The sequence below is a fragment of the Mangifera indica genome, chromosome 7, assembly GCF_011075055.1.
Source record: "Mangifera indica cultivar Alphonso chromosome 7, CATAS_Mindica_2.1, whole genome shotgun sequence".
Taxonomy (NCBI): Eukaryota; Viridiplantae; Streptophyta; class Magnoliopsida; order Sapindales; family Anacardiaceae; genus Mangifera; species Mangifera indica.
Genome location: NC_058143.1, coordinates 12202762 through 12222414, shown reverse-complemented (window position 1 = coordinate 12222414; position 19653 = coordinate 12202762). Strand labels below are relative to the sequence as shown.

The window sequence follows — 19653 nt, the reverse complement described above, 5'->3', positions numbered from 1 at the left end:
ATATCATTATTTAAATGGAAATAGAAATAATAATAATAACATATATTTAATAATAAAAAAAAGTAAAAATCTTTTATTTAAATAACAAAGTGTGGAAATTATGCAAAAAATGTCTCATGCATAAAAGGATTTCAATACCCAAATATAGAAGTAAAAATACTCGTAAGTTATAAAAAGAATTTCTTTACATAAAATAGGTCAAATGACATTATTGCCCTCTATTGTTTAGCCTACCAAAATGTTGCACCACTGTCATCACTCAGTCTTATCACCTATAAAATAAATAAAATATAAAAAGGTGAGTAATAAATACTTAATAAGTAAGAATATGCTAAAACTTTATTAAATTTCTATTTCACCCTTAGACTCAGTTCACCCTAATCAAGTCAGCAAGAGTAATTGTTTATTCCACTTGGATGACGTGAACTCACTATTCATCTATTTAAAACCTCGAGACATATTAGGTTTCTCAATTCTGACTCACTAAATTGATCCATTTTTCTCATATCTAATGATTTTTTACTATGCTATTTTCACTAGACATTTTACAGGTGAAAACTTATTTAAACTAGACTGAATTGTAATTGATTTGCCGATTAAACTAAGTCAAGATAGTGATTTGACACATTGGCCATATAAATATTATAACTATGCAGTCCACTCTTTACACCGCTATCGTATTGCGATTAAACTCAAGCTTACTACTACTTACAAGACCTTACAGTGAGTGATCAAGTTTTACTACATATTGTGCCCCTTCATAACGACCTTAATACTTATATCTCTAACCATGGTACTATTATACTAAGCACGCATGCTATCTTGAGCTACCTAACTATGAGCTCATAATCATTTCCGCTTCTCTTCTAGTATATCTTAGGTTTTCCAGGGCAATATATTACTCCATATGTCTTGTTTCTACCCTTGCACTTTTGAATATTCATTATTATCCCCAAATCATTTATACAACACGACTTTATAAGATCTTGAAGTTCCGTTTTATTAATTTCTTTAATTAATTTAAAATTTTAAATTAGTAAATTTTTACTAAAAGATATCAAACTTTCTCATTTATAGAAAGTTTGTACATTTTTTACACATGTTTTGTCTTTGTTTCAATTACTTTTGAGTCAATATAAATATTTAAAGTTTCTATATATAACTTGAAACTGGTTGCATTATGAATTCAAATATAGAATTTCAAAAGACTCTACCATCTTAACAATCATTAACTAAGACTTGTGTGTTTGGAATAATGATATAAGGATGTCTATCTCTTTAATTTTCTCAATATAATCTTTTTTTCAACAAACAATAATAATAATGAAAGCATTTTCCTTAATAATAATAATAACAGGGACAATGTATAAGTTTGCAAATATATATATATATATATATTTATTTATTTATTTATTTATTTGGTAACTTATTATTTATTTAAATAATCAGATGTGGAATTTTGAGCTAATGATTTGATAAAGTAGAACAACGCAACTTGGCAGTATTTCAATTAAATTCTTAGCCTTCGTTGAAGGTAGTTCCACTTCTTCTGAGTTTTCCCCTAGTTGACATCAACTCTTCTGCATGGCGCCTAGTGATTATCTTTAACCACCGCCATTACCGATCGGGGCTGATTTTTGTCCCTTACCATAAGACAGAAGAGACGTGCTCTCCTATGAAATGTTAATTTCAAAGGCGTCTGCCAACAGCTGACATGCCGATTCTTTTGCATAGAAATTTCGCAAGGGAAGGAATCTGCATGGCTAAAAGTTTTGTCTTTGTTTCTTAGCCATTTGCCTACGTAAGTATACTACTTCTATCCTTCTGTTCAGCAACTAGGATCAATTTGAGGTTTAGCAAATACAAAAATCTGAATACTTAGTCGTATATTAAAAAATATATACATAGAATATTACTTTCCTTTTTTTTTTGAAACTGTTCGGTATTATACTCTTTTTTTTTTAACCAAAAGGCCATTTTGTATTAATTAAATGTTAAATTTGCATGTTTTTAACAATAAATAAAAAATAAAGTGCAATTGGGTTATAAGAATGCAAAATAAAAAAGGTTAGAAGACTTATTCCCACCCAAGGTATAGGGTAATTTCAAACTCATACACGTCAACTTTCAAAAACCTAAAGAGTTACTCAAGAGCTATTTTTTATTAAAATTTTCAGTTGTAGTTATGAATAAAATTGTCATTTTAAAAATAATATTAAAAATATATAATTCATTATATTCTTCTCTAGATTTTAAAAACTAACAACTTCACTTTTGTTTAAAATTTTTTAATTTTAAAAGTCACATTTTTTCTCTCAAATTTGAGATTTTTTTTTTTCGTTTCTTCAGCCACCGAGCACCTCTCATTTCAACTCTAAGTTGTTAACCTCCCCATATTTATATAAGATATTGGGATAATAATTATAAAATTTACGTGTACACGTACTCTTTTTAACTATGGTGTATATAATTATGGGGATTGACTAAACGTTTTTTATAGTAGTAAAAAATTTATTATTGCTAAAAGAAATATATAAATATTATAGAAAAATGTTATTTACACCTCTCTAAAATAGAACAATTTCTTTTCCCTTCACCAACTTAAGTATGTATCATTTAGACCCTTTTATTCAATTGAAAAAATCACTCCAATCAGTTATCACTCGTAATTGCACCAATTATAATTGAAAATAGAGTTGGATGGCAATACACCAAAATAGTGTGATTGAGTCAAAATTGTATCAAAATATTGCAATTCTAACATTTCAGTGTGATTTTCATTAAATTGCCCCATTATAATACAATTTCAACTAGAATCATTCATTTAATTTCAGTCAAAATCGTATTTATATGGTACAGTTTTGACTGAATTGTATTACACCAATGTAATTCTGATTAGAATCGTATTTTTCTGGTATGATTCTATTAAAATCGCATTAATTTGATGCAATGCAGTAGTCGCCAGGAGTGAATGTTTGTAGGCAACCATTTTAAATTTTAATTTATTTTTATAAATTGAGGTTGAAATGTGTTTATTAAATTTAAGTGTAAAGTTTATTTAACTTTAATATATATTAAAAGTAATATAAGATATTTTTGTCTTTTGTTATGTTTATTCTAAAAATTATATAATTTTACTATTATTAAAAAAAATTTATATATAAATATTTATATATAATATATATAATATAAATACATATTTATATATTATATAATTAGATGGTTGAATGATTTTCTAAAATTTTTTATCTCTATGTTCATAGTGGGACAAGAAGTATCACTAACTTTATGCGGTCTGTTTATTATTTTAGAAATCTAAAGAGGTTTTCTATTAATTTAATAAAAAAGTAAGGAAGTATTGTAATTAATTTAAAATATGTCGGTCCCACAAAAAATTTATAAAAATAATTAATTAATTTTCTAAAAAAGAAACTACCAAAATTCAGCAGTCCTTCACCGCTAAGCTTTCCATTGACTCTCTCTCACTCTCCCTGTCTTCTTTATAAAGCCGTACAAGTTTCATCATCGTCAAATCACTTCCATGGCTAACCACCACCAACACCAACCAACCACTGACCCCCATCAACGATGCGAACCCGAAAGCCCCATGAGTTTATTACCAGAAGACTGCATCGCCGCCATTATCTCCTTCACCACCCCTCGTGACGCCTGCCGCTTGTCCTTGGTTTCTTCCATTTTCAAGTCAGCCGCAGAATCCGACATCGTCTGGGAGTGCTTTTTGCCCCACGACTACAAGTCTATCATTTCTTACTCTTCTTCTCCGCCTTATCTACTGTCTTTGCCTTCCAAGAAGGAGCTTTTTCTCAGTCTCTGTGACCACATGATTATGATTGATGATGGGCAAACGGTTTGTTTTCGTCATTTTGGATATGGGTTTTCAATTTTAGGAGATTTTGATTGCGAATTTTTCATTTTTGAGAATGGGATCCGAATTTGGGTTTTTCATAAATTATTTAATTGTTTGGTGCATGAAATAGTTGTAAGGTCAGTTTGTCAGAATTTGTACTCATGAACTCCCTAAGGTTTGGAAAGTGTAAATCAGATTCCTAAAATTTTTTAAAAATTTCGAAGACTTCCGTTTCTAAAGTCAAATTAGAAGAATGTTAACGTAATTGTCACTGAAAACGAAATTTGTAAGCTTTTTTTTACAAGTCAAAGCACTTGGGTGTCCTCGTCTTTTCTCCGAACTTTGGGGGCACATTAAAATTACCCTTCTTTTATATTGATGCTGTGATATAATTGATTTTAATGACATCCAACAGGTCTTTTACATGCGCAAGCAGAGTGGGAAGAAATATTATGTGCCAAGATTCTTTCACAGTAGACATCATCCCATTTGGCTTATGGAAAGAGATTGAGTAAAGAGCAGTTGTTTTGGGGTTTTTCTAGAATTTGAAAACGGAGAACACCTTCATTTATCCTTATTTTGGTGCAACTGATGGCCAGCTTGGAGAAGTTAGAGATTTAGTGAGATATTTGAATTAGAGTATAGGAGAGGGATGGCCCCAGATTTTGAAATATGAAAACTGATTGAGGTTTATGGGAAACTGTTGGTATGATTGCTCTTTAACATGAATGTAAACTTGAATTATGAATCACCAATAAGTAAGCATAAAGAACAAGTCTTCTCAATTCTAAATTATTAACAAGCAAATATAATGAAGAAAAAGGCTTCTAATGTTTATTCAATTGATGGATTTAATGGTTAGTTTTTTGTCAAGCTTTAATTGAAATTATTGTAGACATTAGAGCTAGATTCGAGCTGAGTCGAGTTTGAGCTCAAGCTTGGCTCAGTTTATATATAACAGAGATCGGGTTTGAGTTCGAGCTCGTGGAAGCCAAGTTTGAACTTGGTTTGTTTTAAACTCGAGTTTTTAACTATTTCATTATTAAAACGACGTTGTTTTAATACATATTAGTCAAAACGATGTCATTTTGTATTAAAATTTTTAATTAAAAAATTTGACGAATAGTTCAAGCTCAAGCCCGACCAAGCTTATATAGGGTTGGCTCATTTTGAGCCCGTTTGAACCGAACTCAAACTCAAACTCAAACGGGCTCGGTTTGAATCTTACCCTAGTAGACATATTATTGTAATTAATTTTCTTTCTTTCAAACTATTCACTCTTTATACATATTGTTATGACATTAATTTGCTCTTAGTGCTATTAATTTGCATAAAATAGCTTCTATATTTAATGTTGCATATATTTAATATGAGATTAAATTCTAAAAGATTGTAATTGTGTTTAACTACCCAAAAAAAGTCAGTTTTTTACACAATTTGATGTAGTATAGGTTCCCAGTAGGAATCAAAATCTATTTAAAACCTATATGGTCGATTCCTATCTGGAATTGATTTTGTAGATTCTAGGTTTCATTTTGATTCTAATTTCCTCAATTTTTACAAGATATTTAGACCTGCTCACGTCTAATTTTTATAGTGTAATATCACTTATCTTTTATCTATTTTTTATTTTGCAATTTGAAGGTATTCAATCGATATAGAAACTCTTAAATAAGAGAAGCTTATCCTATACACAAATCTAATATATTGCTTTTATATATATATTTATTTTAAAATCTACGTATGAAAAAAGAAAATACAATATATGATAAATAATATTATTAAAAAAAGCAAAATTTTGTCTTCTAAGGTTTATATGACTTAAGGTTTAGTCTATTATCAAATTTATATTTATTAAATTTTAAAAATTTAAATACCCAGTCATCAACTGTTAAAATTAATAAAATTTGTTAGTATTAAGAGTATGATTATTATTTCAATAAGGCGAAAGGACTTATTCCCACCCAAAGTATCATGTTTTGCCAAGTTTCCATCTATTAACTTCGAAAATCTCAAATACTAACTCATAGACTGTTAAAATTAATAGAACTCTAACTCATTAAAATTTAATATCATTTCTCCCTTAAACCCTAAAAATTAAAAGTTTTCCTCCTATATCAAGTTTTAAAAAATGGTATTCCCCCTCAGAGTTTAGTTTTCAATCTCTAGCACTAAATCTAGTGCCACCGTAGGCAACAAAGAGTCTCCAACGCATCACTATGCTCCGGTGGTCTCTCTCCCCACCTTTGAAACTCTAGTCAACGAAGATCTTATCTAGGAAGACAAAGAGCTTTATTGCGTGGAGTTCTAAAGGAGGGGGAAAAGACTGTCAGAGCATGATGATATGTTAGAGACTCTTCGTTACCAATGATAGCGTCAGAGATTGAAAACTAAACCCTAGAAGGGGAAATGCCATTTTTTAAAACTTGATCTAGATAAGAACTTTTAATTTTTAGGGTTTATGGGGAAAAAGAGATTAAATTTTAATTTATTTTTAATATTATAGATGAAATGATAATTGTACCTTTGAAACTAACAAACTTAACCCCTCATAGGTGGGTGTTTGAGATTTTCATGGTTAAGGAGTTTTCACCTTAATTTTAAAGACTAATAATTTTTCCTAGTTTAGTTTTGAGAACCTACCCTTTTTCCCCCTTGGGTTTCATATCTTTCCTCACTTCTCCAGTGACCTTTCTTCATATGAAAACCCATTTTCTTTCCTTATCGACACTCCCTCTCATTTCCCAAAGACAGACGAATCAAAGATGCCCGATAGAAGAGAAATCATAGAATCAAAGACAAAGATGATTCGTCGAATCGAAGCTTTCGTCATGCACTTTGTTGAATCGACTCTAGACAAAGACACAAAGTCGATTCGTTTGCCTTTGTCTAGAGCCTATTTGATGAAGTGCACGGTGGAAGCTTCAATTCAACAAACAATCTTCGTCTTCAATTTGACAATTTGTATTCCGTCAAGGCATTTTTGATTCATTTGCCTTCAGAAGGCGAGAGGGAGCACTGATAGAGAAAGAAGATAGGTTAGCGATCGGAGAAAGGAGGAAAGAAATGAAAGGGGGAAAAGGTAAGTTTTCAAAACTAAGCCAGGAGAAAATTGTCAGTTTTTGAAGTTAAGATGGAGTAATAAAATAAAATTTTATTTTTATAACATTAATGGTTTAATGACAATTATACTTTTAATACTAACAAATTTTGTTAATTTTAATAGTTGATAGATTGATATTTAAATTTTTAAAACTTAATAGATGAAAATTTGATAATAAACCAAACTTTTGGTGAGAATAAATCTTTTGACCATGATGTATAAACATCATGATATTTAGATTGATATTGAGAACTACGTTTAATTTGGTTTGGTTTGAAAGATAAGATATAAGTTATTAATACTTAAAATAATATATTTTTGCAAGCCTCTTTTAATTTTAGTTATTAAATATTCTCAAAATCAAACCAACCTTTAATACAAAAAATTTTATTTTATTTTTTAACATATATATAAATATCTGTTTTATTTGGCTTGAAAATAACAAAAAAAGTTGGTTTGACGCCTTTAAATTGAAAAGAAATAGACTCTCTCTCTCTCTCTCTCTCTCTCTCTCTCTCTCTCTCTCTCTCTCTCTCTCTATATATATATATATATATATATATATATATATATAATATAAACCCGTTTAACATCTCAAACAAAAGATGGATACGTAAACTTGAATGAAGGCCAAAGGACTTTAAATATCCATTCCTAAAATTTTAAAAATTTTAAAATTTATTTTTAATTTTTGTTAAATTTTTTATTTAATTATAAAAGTAAAACTGTATTTTTATTATTAATATTAAATAAATAAATTTATATCTCATTTCTTTCTTTAATTAAAAAAATTAATAATCTTTTATATTCAAAAGTTAAAAAAAAAAAAATTTCTTAAAGTTTAATTTTTCTCAGCACGAGGGGAACACTTTGAGAAACCTGGTACTGCCACACATTCATTCTGTGAATTCATGGGCGATCATGTTTTGACTATACCTGATACTTCAGTTAGTTTGGCAGAACAAAGTTTAGCTATTGGCCAAGAATTTCCTGATGTAGAAACTTGCAGAAGAACATTGAAAGATATTGCCATAGCACTAAATTTTGATCTACGGATTGCTAAATCAGATCGCAGCCGGTTTATAGCCAAGTGCTCCAAAGAAGGTTGTCCATGGCGTGTTCATGTGGCAAAATGTCTTGGAGTTCCAACCTTTTCAATTAGAACCCTGCAGGGAGAGCATAACTGTGAAGGAGTTCGGAACCTTCATCATCAGCAGGCATCTGTGGGTTGGGTTCCTAGATCAGTGGAAGCACGCATTCGAGATAATCCTCAGTACAAACCAAGGGAAATCCTGCAAGATATCCGCGATCAGCATGGAGTTGCTGTGTCTTCTATGCAAGCTTGGCGTGGTAAGGAGCGTAGCATGGCTGCACTTCATGGGACTTACTAAGAAGGATATCGCCTTCTTCCTGCATACTGTGAGCAAATAAGGAAAACCAACCCAGGAAGCATTGCTACAGTTTTTGCTACTGAACAAGGCAACTGTTTCCAGCGCCTCTTTGTTTCTTTTCGTGCATCAGTATATGGGTTTGTAAAAGCTTGTAGGCCACTTTTGGAGCTTGACAAAGCGCACCTAAAAGGAAAATGCTTGGGTGCAAATCTTTGTGCTCCAGCTGTTGATGCCAATGATGCATTATTTCCTCTAGCAATTGGTATTGTTGATGTTGAAAGCGATGAAAATTGGATGTGGTTCATGTCAGAATTGCGAAAGCTTCTTGGGGTCAATACTGACAATTTGCCTAGACTAACAATACTGTCAGAAAGACAGAGGGCCATTGTAGAGGCAGTAGAAACACATTTTCCAAGTGCTTTTCATGGTTTTTGTCTACGTTATGTTAGTGAAAATTTTCGTGACACATTTAAGAACACTAAGTTGGTGAATATGTTCTGGAATGCTGTTTATGCCCTTACAACAGTAGAATTTGAATCTAAAATCTCTGAGATGGTAGAGATCACCCCAGATGTGATACCATGGTTTCGACAATTCCCTCCCCAACTTTGGGCTATTGCATGTTTTGAAGGGCGATATGGACATTTTACACTTGGTGTCACGGAGTTGTTATATTATTGGTCTCTTGAATGCCATGAACTCCCTATTGTGCAAATGATGGAGCATATTCGCCATCAGTTAGCCTCTTGGTTTAATGCTTGTCGTGATATGGGCATGAGGTGGACTTCTATTCTTGTACCATCTACTCAGAAGCAGATTTTAGAGGCAATTGCTGATGCTCATTGCTATCAAGTTCTTCGTGCAAATGAAGTCGAGTTCGAAATTTTATCTAATGAACGAACAAATATTGTGGATATAAGAAGCCGTGTGTGCTCATGTCGCCGTTGGCAACTCTGTGGTTTACCTTGTGCTCATGCTGCCGCTGCCCTTATTTCTTGTGGTCAAAATGTCCATCTATTTGCTGAGCCTTGTTTCACTGTAGCAAGTTATCAAGAGAACTATTCACAGTTTATAAATCCCATTCCAGATAAGATCCAATGGAAAGAGTTGGGTGAGGGAGCTGAAAGGGGAGTTGCCAAGTTCGATATCTCAATACGCCCTCCTAAAACTCGCCGGCCACCTGGCAGGCCCAAAAAAAGTGTTATCCGGGTAGAAAACTTTAAGCACCCTAAGAGAATTGTTCAATGTGGTCGCTGCCATTTGTTAGGTCATTCTCAAGAGAAATGCACAGTGCCAATTTGACACTAAATTAGATTGTCAGATTCTTATGTTACTTTGAAAATTGACTAGAATCAATGTTGTGTTTGTAATCTCAATGTATGTTTTCACTAATTAGTTGCAAAATAAGGATCCATCCTTTTTGGCATAGTTTTTCTCCTTTAGTCTTGCGCATATGGTAGCAGCTTGCTTTTCGTTTTAAGTCCTCTGCATCTCGTTAGAAAATTTTCTATCAGCTTTCTGTGTTATGCTGTATATTGTAATCACGAAGGGTAAAAAATTGAATTGTTTCATCAGATCCTTTGTAGAAACTTTTGTGGTTATCAATCTGCTATTTAACACGATAGTTTCTTCACGATTATTGAAGTTCCTGAAGTTTATTATTTTTTGGTTAATTTCAATGAAACTTTGGTTTTCTTGCTTGATTTGGTACAAATATTTGATGCGACATGCAAGAAGTAGAGCCATAGTCTAATGGGAACCTGGTAGAAGTGTTGTCAAGAATGTTCCTGACTTCTGAAGTGGAACAGTATGGTAGTGTGAGTAACCTTTGTGCATCCTAATAGTTTTCATTAGCTCTTTCTGATGTACCAACATTTTTATTTGTTTATTTATTTTTCGACAGTTTCAGTGTGCCTGCATGCCTTGAGCGACGGTAACGACTCAGCGACAATTAAGGACCTCCTGTTCTATGGTAATGCAGCAGCAGTAACCAATCACACTGGATAAGATAAATCTTGGATTCATTTTAGATCCAATGACTAACCTCACAACCATTAAATCAATTAAATCAAGAGTTTGATTTTAATATACCGTCAAAGGAGATTAAATTTACACTCTTTTGTATATAAAGTCACTTTTCGTGTCACTCAAACTAACCATCAAAGGTTATTGAAATAGCCTCTTGATTAATAGCAAAAGTGCTATATAGCTTCTGGGTTGTATTAGTAAGGCCAAACGACTATTTCCCACCCAAGGTATGCTGTAATGACAAGTTTCCCCCCTTTAACTATGGAAATACCAAACACCCACCCATGGCCAGTTAAAAGTAACGGGGTTAAGGGTAAAATTGTCATTTTCTCTATAATATTAAAAAATAAACTAAAATATAATTTCCTTTTTCCCCCCTAAAGTTTGAAAACAAAAATTTTCCCCCAGCCTAAGTTTAAGAAAATGGCAGTTTCACCCTAGGGTTTGGTTTTGAAATCTCCGGCGACCTCTCCGGCTCCGTTGCCGACGGCTTCTCCCTCCCGAAGAATCCTCTCCTTCCGGTGATCGGTTTCCTCCCATTTGGAGGCCCGATCGTCGCCGGAAAAGCGGTGGGAGACGAAGAACTTCGTCGGGGAAGACGAAGTTCTTCGTCTTCCCCGACGAAGTTCTTCGTCTCCCACCGCTTTTCCGGCGACGATCGGGCCTCCAAATGGGAGGAAACCGATCACCGGAAGGAGAGGATTCTTCGGGAGGGAGAAGCCGTCGGCAACGGAGCCGGAGAGGTCGCCGGAGATTTCAAAACCAAACCCTAGGGTGAAACTGCCATTTTCTTAAACTTAGGCTGGGGGGAAATTTTTGTTTTCAAACTTTAGGGGGGCAAAAGGAGATAAAATTTTCAGGCGTTAGGGTTCTATTAAATTTAACTGGCCATGGGTGGGTGTTTGATATTTCCATAGTTAAAAGGGGGAAACTTGTCATTACAGCATACCTTGGGTGGGAAATAGTCGTTTGGCCTATTAGTAATTTGATAATGAAGGAGACTGATCAATGTGTTTTTCAGTGCTCCAGAGAATGGCTGGCTTGTATCACCAGTACTGTTTTAGCTTGGCTGCATGCATCCATCTCATTGAAAACTCTTTAGACTGCTGATTTATCCAGATTGGACCATCCCAACATTTAGATTCACATAATGTTATATGCATTATCCTTTGAGTATACAATTGAATACACAAAATGTCATTATATGAGTGAGTATTACTTTATCATTAATTCAAAATCACTCAATCACATAATAACGCATTATCTGTATACTCAAAAGTATGTGTATATAATTTTATTATAGATTCTCTCTTATGTAGACTCAGAATGATTCATCGGATAAACAAAAATAAGTGCAAAACATAACAAAACGAAACCTTATGGCAAAAGAAAATCAAAATTTGTTAATGAAATTACAAGAATTAGTCATATGCAATTTGGCATAAGTTGACAATGTAACCTAGATGAAAAAACACACAAAAAGGAAAGAGAATGAGAAAAAACAGTATTGCAGCAATTTGACTGTTCTCTCAAGCATACTTCAAGTTGAGAGATGAATGGAATGTGTGTTAGAAGAAGGAGCCAAATTCTTCATTGAGAACATACAAAGTTCATCTCAACTCTAGTTGAACATATGGGGAAGGGGTCTCACTGCCATGAAAGCATCGACCATCTGAAATAAAATACCAAGAATATTATGATTTATACAGTCATTTTACTTTTAGCAGTTAAATATTAGTATTTTTCATTACTTCACCACCTTTTAAGTCTACCATCTAATTGCATTTATTAACATAATGTCCATACCTAATTACAACATTATTTACTATGTATTTTATTCGAAAAAATATCCATGCGGCATAATTACCTCATCAGTTACAGCGGCACGAGCCCTCTGATGTCTTTCAACCATTTCAGTTAAAACTCGAGTAAGGATTTGCTTAACTTCCCCAGTCAGCATGCGACCAGCACCATATTCCTAGAAAAGGATCAAGCACTTGGTTCTTATCCATGTTGATTATGAATATTTTGTAGATATGGGAGATTTTCTTTCATACAAAGAAGTTGAAATCCTCACCAGGGAATTAATTCAATTAACTAAAGACAACGACCTCACCTTTTTAATGCGTTCAAGTTCCGCATCATCGTCTAGGAAAAAGCTTAGATATTTTACTGGTATATCAACCTGCATGATACCGAAAAGAAATTAATGTGTAATTAAAATATCATCAACTTCGGAAATGTATCAACCACTTGCTAGGAAGAACAGATTCAGCATATGCCACTTATTAAAAAGGCCAAATAAATTAAAAAGAAAGATAAGGAGAGGGAGTTTTCTCTCTTCTTTTCCTCTTTTTATTCCTTCTCTTCATTTGGTCTTTTTGCTAATAAATAAAAGAATCATGTGGAGAATAAACTAAGAATAAATAATTACCACATTTTCTAAGAAATACATGTAAATATAAAGCTCTGATGCCATCAAAATAAAGATATAAATATAACAATAGATTCAGCACCTCAAGATTTGCCCCAAGTTTCCTGTGTAGCTCGATAGTTTCTCGTCCACCAGAGAATGCATACTTGTTTACCTACAGAAACCAACACAAATCATTAATATCGATGAGTATGCACAGCCGATTAGTAGTTGTAGCAGAGACAAAATGATGGAGATATGATCTGATGTCCATATTCATTTATAAAAAAATTAGGTATGTACTAGTTGAATTAATCCCACCCAAATGAACATTGTATGGGTAAAATGAGCTATCAGGTTTCAGAATTAAACCTTGTCCTTGATGACCTTCCCAGAATCAGTAACATAAATTGCAGAACTAGTATCAGAAGCTGACATCTTTCCTGTTTCCCCCTGCATATATTCAATTAAATAAGTGACGAGATCAATAACTTTAGAGCAACAAATCTATGGTAAACATTCAACATACGAAAATTCATGTCATATAAAAAGCAAGTGCCAAACCAGAAAACTTAAGTCATAATATTTTTTCGTATGCATTAGGATAAATATGCCATACATAAAACAGAATTATAAAAACCATAAACACCACATAAATATATACTAAAAGATATCTGCCCATTTATTTGGCAGTCATGTTGTCAAAAGTTCAGCTCTATATACAGAATCAATCTTCATGAATTACCATTAAAACACTATGTCTAAACATAAGAATACCTGCAAGGCAGGGAAGAACAATGACTCGATCAATGCCGGCTTGTGATATCCTATTCGAGGGGCGACATCTCTTGTCATTCTGAAGTAAGGATCCTGAACGAAACATTAGAAGGGAATTGGTGTGACAACAGATTAATAATGAAAAGAAAAGGTATATAATAGTATTATAAAATGATTATATGAATCTTGGGAAAACCACACCTCGAAAGTTAGCTATTGAAATGTCAAAAACCATATAAACTCTACACTAGAAACCAATCATTTCCAACATGGGATCCAAGTCTCATACCTTGCACTTAAGTATCTAACATACTACTACGCTCCATGGGCCCAACGCCCACGTGGACTGATTGTGCACTAACTCTCTACTAGTCTCAGACTAATATTGCAATACCGGCATCACCATCTACCTTGCATGAGACATGATGATGACTTTGATACCAAATGATATAAACTTTAAGAAAACCACGCTTCAAAAGTTAACTATTAAGATTGGAGAGCCCAAAACTATATAAACCCCATACTAGAAAATCATACTTTTCAATGTGAGATCCAAATATCATACCTTACACCTGAGATCCTAACAAATATTAACAATGCTACTTATACAAGACAATTCCATCACTACAAAAAGACGATCCCACCACAAAGATTCTAGAAAAAAAGTACAGGTATTGAAACTATTAATGTCTTATGATGAATGGTGAAGACTTATATAAGTATAATGGTTTTTTTTCCCAATGATTTTTAATTAAATGGTAGTATCAAACAAAGAGTTATCTGTTACATCATGATCCAAGGACAATTTAAATTAAGTACTGAGATGATCAAAAGTAAATTCGATAAAAAATAAGTCAGAATCACCTGGTCAATGGCACAAGGAATTAAGCAACGAAGGTGATCTTTGCCTGAGAAAAGGTGTGGGAAAGAACTGGGAAATGATGGAACTGCCTGCACTAACCCCAAATGAAGCATAGAGGTACATAATTATGGTATTTGCCACTGAAAAGGATTGTAACCAGTAAAGCGGCATCGATATACCTGCACTGGCGGAAAGCTAACTTTTCCAATATGATCTTCACCGGTGAAACCAAATATGCCAACAACCTATATAACACCAGCAGACAGATTAGAACTGTAGCACGAAAGAACATGAATTAAAGAAATGAAATACAAAAGAAAATGGATAATTGGATTCTGTGAAACAAAATGTTTTTTGCAGAAAAAAGAAATAATGAAAATGACTAATATAATTACTTTATTATATGTGACACACTTGGCAACCTTCACCATGTTTTTGTAGAAGGCACTGCAGAGCAAATTTTAGTACAAAATAAATTAGGAAAAAAAAAGATTTGATACAATAAGTACAAAAGCATGTTCCAGGCAAGGTTTTAGAAAATGCTTGAGAGCTGACACAATAATAAACCAAATTAACCGCCAACTAGATTACCAACAGGATTTGAAATTTTGCAGTTCAACAAAATTGACAAGGATATTTTTCCCAGTAAAATATGCATGGCTATAATTCACCATTCAATTCCAATTAACCGCCAACTAGATTACCAACAGGATTTGAAATTTTGCAGTTCAACAAAATTGACAAGGATATTTTTCCCAGAAAAATATGCATGGCTATAATTCACCATTCAATTCCAAGATATGGTTTTCAATAATGCTTGATTAAATCACAGATTTACATAGCTTCAGGAACACTTAACAGTTAACAGTACTTCTTTTACTACCAATATTAATTTCCCTTTTTTTATAGATATATCCAATATCTAAAAGTTATGTATGCACAAACAGCATAGAATCTGAAGCTCAATACAATAAATCCACTAGCTAAATTGCACATGTTAGAGTATCAGATCCAGACTGCCTCATGCTATTTACTTCCAAAGAAAAAATACTCCACTGATGTTTTCTGGGCATATCCCAAGCACTCCACTAGATTGGCATAATGTATCACTTAGCAGGCTGCACTACAATGTTCCCATAACACATAGGATCTCTAAGAATCAGGATTTCAGTTTCATATGATTACTAAGCCAATTACAAGACAAAACTGTTTATGCAGTAGGACTGGTTGTCAGGTGATTTCTTGTTTGCAGACAACTTAGAAGGCAATACTAAACTTGCCTCTAGTCACAATACCATACTGGTTCAAAATTTCTCACCACAAATATCTAAGCTATTTCTAAAAATCATAAACTCCTAAAATAATCCAACATTAATGTCTAAGATATATATAGACTAAAGTTGCTGGGTCATCAACTATGTCAAACTAACAAATAAAATTCCAAAACTGTTAAAAACATATACACATTTAATCACTCACCCACCAACATAATCAAAATCTGAGAAAATGAAGGTTTTTGTTATGTCAAAACCACAAGCAATAATGTCTTTTGCATTCTCCCGGGCAAGTCTTTGGCTCTCCTCAATAGAAAGATTTTTCCACATGCACTTTTCATCATCCGTAAGTTGTATAACAAGAGGAACTTTAAAGGCATCTTGCAAATATCTGCAAGCCATGAACAAGTCAAAACCAAAAAGTGAAAACAGAAACCACAAGACTTGATTCAGATATGAAGATAAAAGATTCTCTTTACATGTAATAGCACAGAAAAACCTAGGTCATAACAAGTGCAAATTAACAAGAGTTTAAAGCACTCATCTATGTACCAGCAATTGTAGCTTCACGGTCCAATTTTGGGGCAAAAACAAAAGCAGTTCTTACTCTGAAAAGTTAAAACTACCACATAAAAGAAAAGTCACATTCATTATTTCTTTAGAAAATTTACAAATGAAAATTCTAGTATAGCTTTCTACATTCTCGAAAACACTGGTCTAATTGCCACTAAAAATAACCCAAAACAAAATTTTCAACAATCGCACATCCAGATCACCAATTTCCATCATAAATATGATTATAAAACCTCAATATTGTGGAATTAGCATATCATACAAATCACAAACTTCATTCAAAAAATTTAAAAAAAAAAAAAAAAAGCTTAAACTCCATGAATAAACAGCAAAACAAAAAAAAAATTAAACACAAAATTCAGATGAACTAAGTCCCTTAGAAACACATTAGTAATTAAGTTTAATTCAACGCATGAAACACTTAAGATTACTTCAACGTTCCCGGATCAATAAAAGAATTCAAGAAATGAACTCACTTTGTAAACATAAAAGGAACCAAATGCCCCAAATGCAAAGCTTCCGATGAGGGGCCACGTCCAGTATACAAATAAAACTTCTCCCCTCTTTCATATGCATCTAATATCTCACCAAAATCCCTGTTTCACACAAGCCCATTTCACAGAATGACAAAAAACCTTGGACTGGAAACAAATTGAATAAATAATCAACAAAAAAGACTTCTGGGTCAAACCGGTGGGCAAAAAAAACGCCGCGACGGAGGAACACGTGGGGCGGCCGGCCGGTGAGGCGTTGGACACGGTCAATGAGTGAGGTGTCGAGCCTTTGGCAGCCGAACTGGTCGATGAGTTTGTCGTAATCAATTTTTCCTTTTGAAGAGACCTGCCATGGGTTCACTACTTGATCCTGGTCTTCTTGTTCTTCAACTCGAAGAACTTCAATTTTTCCTTCATTCTTGTCCATGTGAATTATCAATGGTTTGGTTTAGTGCTAAGAGTTGAGTGACGATGCTGAGTTGCAGAAAGAACAAGAAGGCTGGAATCTTGAGAGATTGAAGATGAAGTAGTTTGTATTTATACCATGGAATTTTAGGTCTTTTCTATGCACAATTATAATGTTTCTTTAATAGATTTCCTCCTTTTGAAAATTTTAATAGAGCTGAAAAATTAATAAAAATATTTTAAAAAATGAAGTAAATTATGTATTAGTAATGTTTTTGATATATCATTTACTTAATAATTTTTATGTGTTTGTGATATATTAAATTTGAGCTATCCAATTATATAATAATATATAAATTTATTTTTAATTATTAATTATCTAATTATATAATAATATATTATTATTTATATATAAAAATTGTATAGATAATATCGCTCTTGTATAATTCAGTCTGAGAATATAAAAAGGCGAAAAAAAAAAAAATAAACAGTCAATTCTTACCTTAGTTTAATAAACAATATTAAGAATGTACATTCACAACAGTATAAGTTAAAAAATATGAGGAATGATAATCAAGAGCTAGAATGTCTCTCCCTTAATCTGCTCATGGCTAAGAAATTATACTAATAGAAATTAAAGGTGCGTGTATAATTTTTTTTGTAAAGTATATGGTTTGATGGGCGTCATTTTTATATGATAGGATAGTAATTATATTTAGATTATAATTGTTTAAATTGTGAAAAATAATTCCAAAACAATAAGAAGTTGATATTTAATGTTGGGCAAATTGTAAAAGTTGGAATGGACATGAAATCTTGTTTCTTATTTGTAGTTTTTGGATTTCTAGATGAAATCATGTCTTATACAAGACTTCTTCTCAAGTTTCGAGCTAATGTAATATATGTTTGTTATTCATTGATCACTTTTACAAATATCATAACTATAAGTTTGATAAAAGAGAAGTTTTGATCATATAATAACTTTAAATAAGGATGATTATCTTCCCTCAATTATATTGAATTTAACATAATTAATTTATTATTTTTAGTGAGTTTTTATATTCCCACTCAAGGTTTGATACAAACTCAACATTTTACTCGTTAACTATCAAATATCCAAACTCTCAAAATTAACAGAAACAAAGAAATAGTTTTCTCATCAACCAACTATCTAATAAAGTGATGTTTAATGTCAATATTTCATCTTAGACTATCGAACATCAATTTTAGAAATGATTATGACACTAGTGTTATCACAATACACAGTGATGCAACCATGTGAAACACTATAATTATATAACATTTGTTTTACCCATAAGATATGTGTGCAACAACTTCTAATTATAATTAAAAGTGGCAAAGGGTCATGTCGACCAATGAGTTAGAACAGTCAAAGCAAAAAAAAAAACATGACCTTTATGGGACACAACTAGAAAAATTTTAGGTCATGCCGATGCTTACATTTAACATGGGTCATGTTGGGGCCTACAAGGAAGACCCATGGGGTAACCTAACATGACCCTTTTAAAATACTAATATTAAAAAATTATTAGCATTAAAAATAAAAATAAAAAATTTATTTTTGGTAGTCAATCCATTAAAAAGTCCATGGAGGCATACCTTACATTGTTATAGGTTGTGTCTCGGGCTTTAGCATTAGGCACATCCCATTAAGGTCCACCTTTATGGCATAATAAGTTGTCCTAAATTAGGCATGACATGATCCGTTGTCGACTCTAGCTACAATATATTCAATCTCAAATAGTTGATAGAATTATAAAGTTTTTTGCTTTTTACTGTATCAGGTTACTAAATTATTCCCAAGATAAAAACATCCCCTTTAAAATGTTTTTCCCATCATCTATGCTCTAAGTGCAATCAACATCACTTTAAACAACAAGTATTTAGTTAATATATATAGTGTACCACAAACCATACTTGTTTTAGTCATATATTTCATGATCCTTTTTATAACCGCTAGGTGAGATTCTCTTGGATCAACTTAAAAAATCTTTAATTCACCAACAATATTTATTTCAAATTCTTTTTGCATTAAGTTAATAAACTCTTGAATGTGCACACATGATGTGGAACCAAACACAATATCATCAACATAGATTTGTGCATATATCAAGTTACACTAAGTATGTTTTATGAAGGTTTTATTGATAGTACCTTTTTTATTGTCATGATCAACTAAAAAAAAGGTTAGTCTTTTTTATATTAGGCTCTTGGAGCTTGTTTAGGACAGTTTAGTGCTTTTTTAAACTGATACACATGATCTAACAATTGTAAGGACGTTCAAAACCAACTGATATACGTATACTTCCTCTTTTAAGATGTCATTTGAAAAAGCACTTTCTATGTTCATTTGACAGTATTTAAACTTTAAACAACATGCAAATATAAGCATCAATCTTATAGATTCAAGTCTACTTACAGGAGTAAAAGTTTCATCAAAATCT

The 19653-nt window shown here is 32.4% G+C and overlaps 2 protein-coding genes and 1 pseudogene across 2 annotated transcripts; 2 read left to right on the top strand and 1 right to left on the bottom strand.

Moving 5' to 3' along the window:
- Window positions 1-3444: 3444 nt before the first annotated feature.
- LOC123220434 (putative F-box protein PP2-B12) lies at window positions 3445-4619 on the top strand. Its single transcript, XM_044642654.1, has 2 exons — window positions 3445-3868; window positions 4284-4619. Exons 1-2 carry the CDS (start codon window positions 3542-3544, stop codon window positions 4377-4379), a joined length of 423 nt encoding a protein of 140 aa, XP_044498589.1. The 5' UTR covers window positions 3445-3541; the 3' UTR covers window positions 4380-4619.
- Window positions 4620-7882: 3263 nt separating this feature from the next.
- Window positions 7883-9756, top strand: LOC123221478 (annotated as a pseudogene).
- Window positions 9757-11739: 1983 nt separating this feature from the next.
- On the bottom strand, window positions 11740-17345 carry LOC123220130 (tryptophan--tRNA ligase, cytoplasmic-like). Its single transcript, XM_044642156.1, has 12 exons — window positions 16981-17345; window positions 16766-16885; window positions 15922-16107; window positions 14838-14889; window positions 14622-14687; window positions 14445-14531; window positions 13581-13673; window positions 13176-13256; window positions 12907-12978; window positions 12507-12575; window positions 12258-12368; window positions 11740-12062 (listed from the first exon to the last, which is right to left on the bottom strand). Exons 1-12 carry the CDS (start codon window positions 17208-17210, stop codon window positions 12012-12014), a joined length of 1218 nt encoding a protein of 405 aa, XP_044498091.1. The 5' UTR covers window positions 17211-17345; the 3' UTR covers window positions 11740-12011.
- Between the last annotated feature and the right edge of the window lie 2308 nt (window positions 17346-19653).

Bases quoted from the DNA above. Each gene is read 5' to 3' on its own strand.
- LOC123220434 (XM_044642654.1), top strand. From the start codon at position 3,542: ATGGCTAACCACCACCAACACCAACCAACCACTGACCCCCATCAACGA. The intron at 3,869-4,283 runs GTTTGTTTTCGT...GACATCCAACAG, and splicing joins TGATTGATGATGGGCAAACG to GTCTTTTACATGCGCAAGCA.
- LOC123220130 (XM_044642156.1), bottom strand. From the start codon at position 17,210: ATGGACAAGAATGAAGGAAAAATTGAAGTTCTTCGAGTTGAAGAACAA. The intron at 16,108-16,765 runs GTGAGTTCATTT...CATGGCTTGCAG, and splicing joins GTTCCTTTTATGTTTACAAA to ATATTTGCAAGATGCCTTTA. The intron at 13,257-13,580 runs GTATTCTTATGT...GAATATATGCAG, and splicing joins TGTTCTTCCCTGCCTTGCAG to GGGGAAACAGGAAAGATGTC.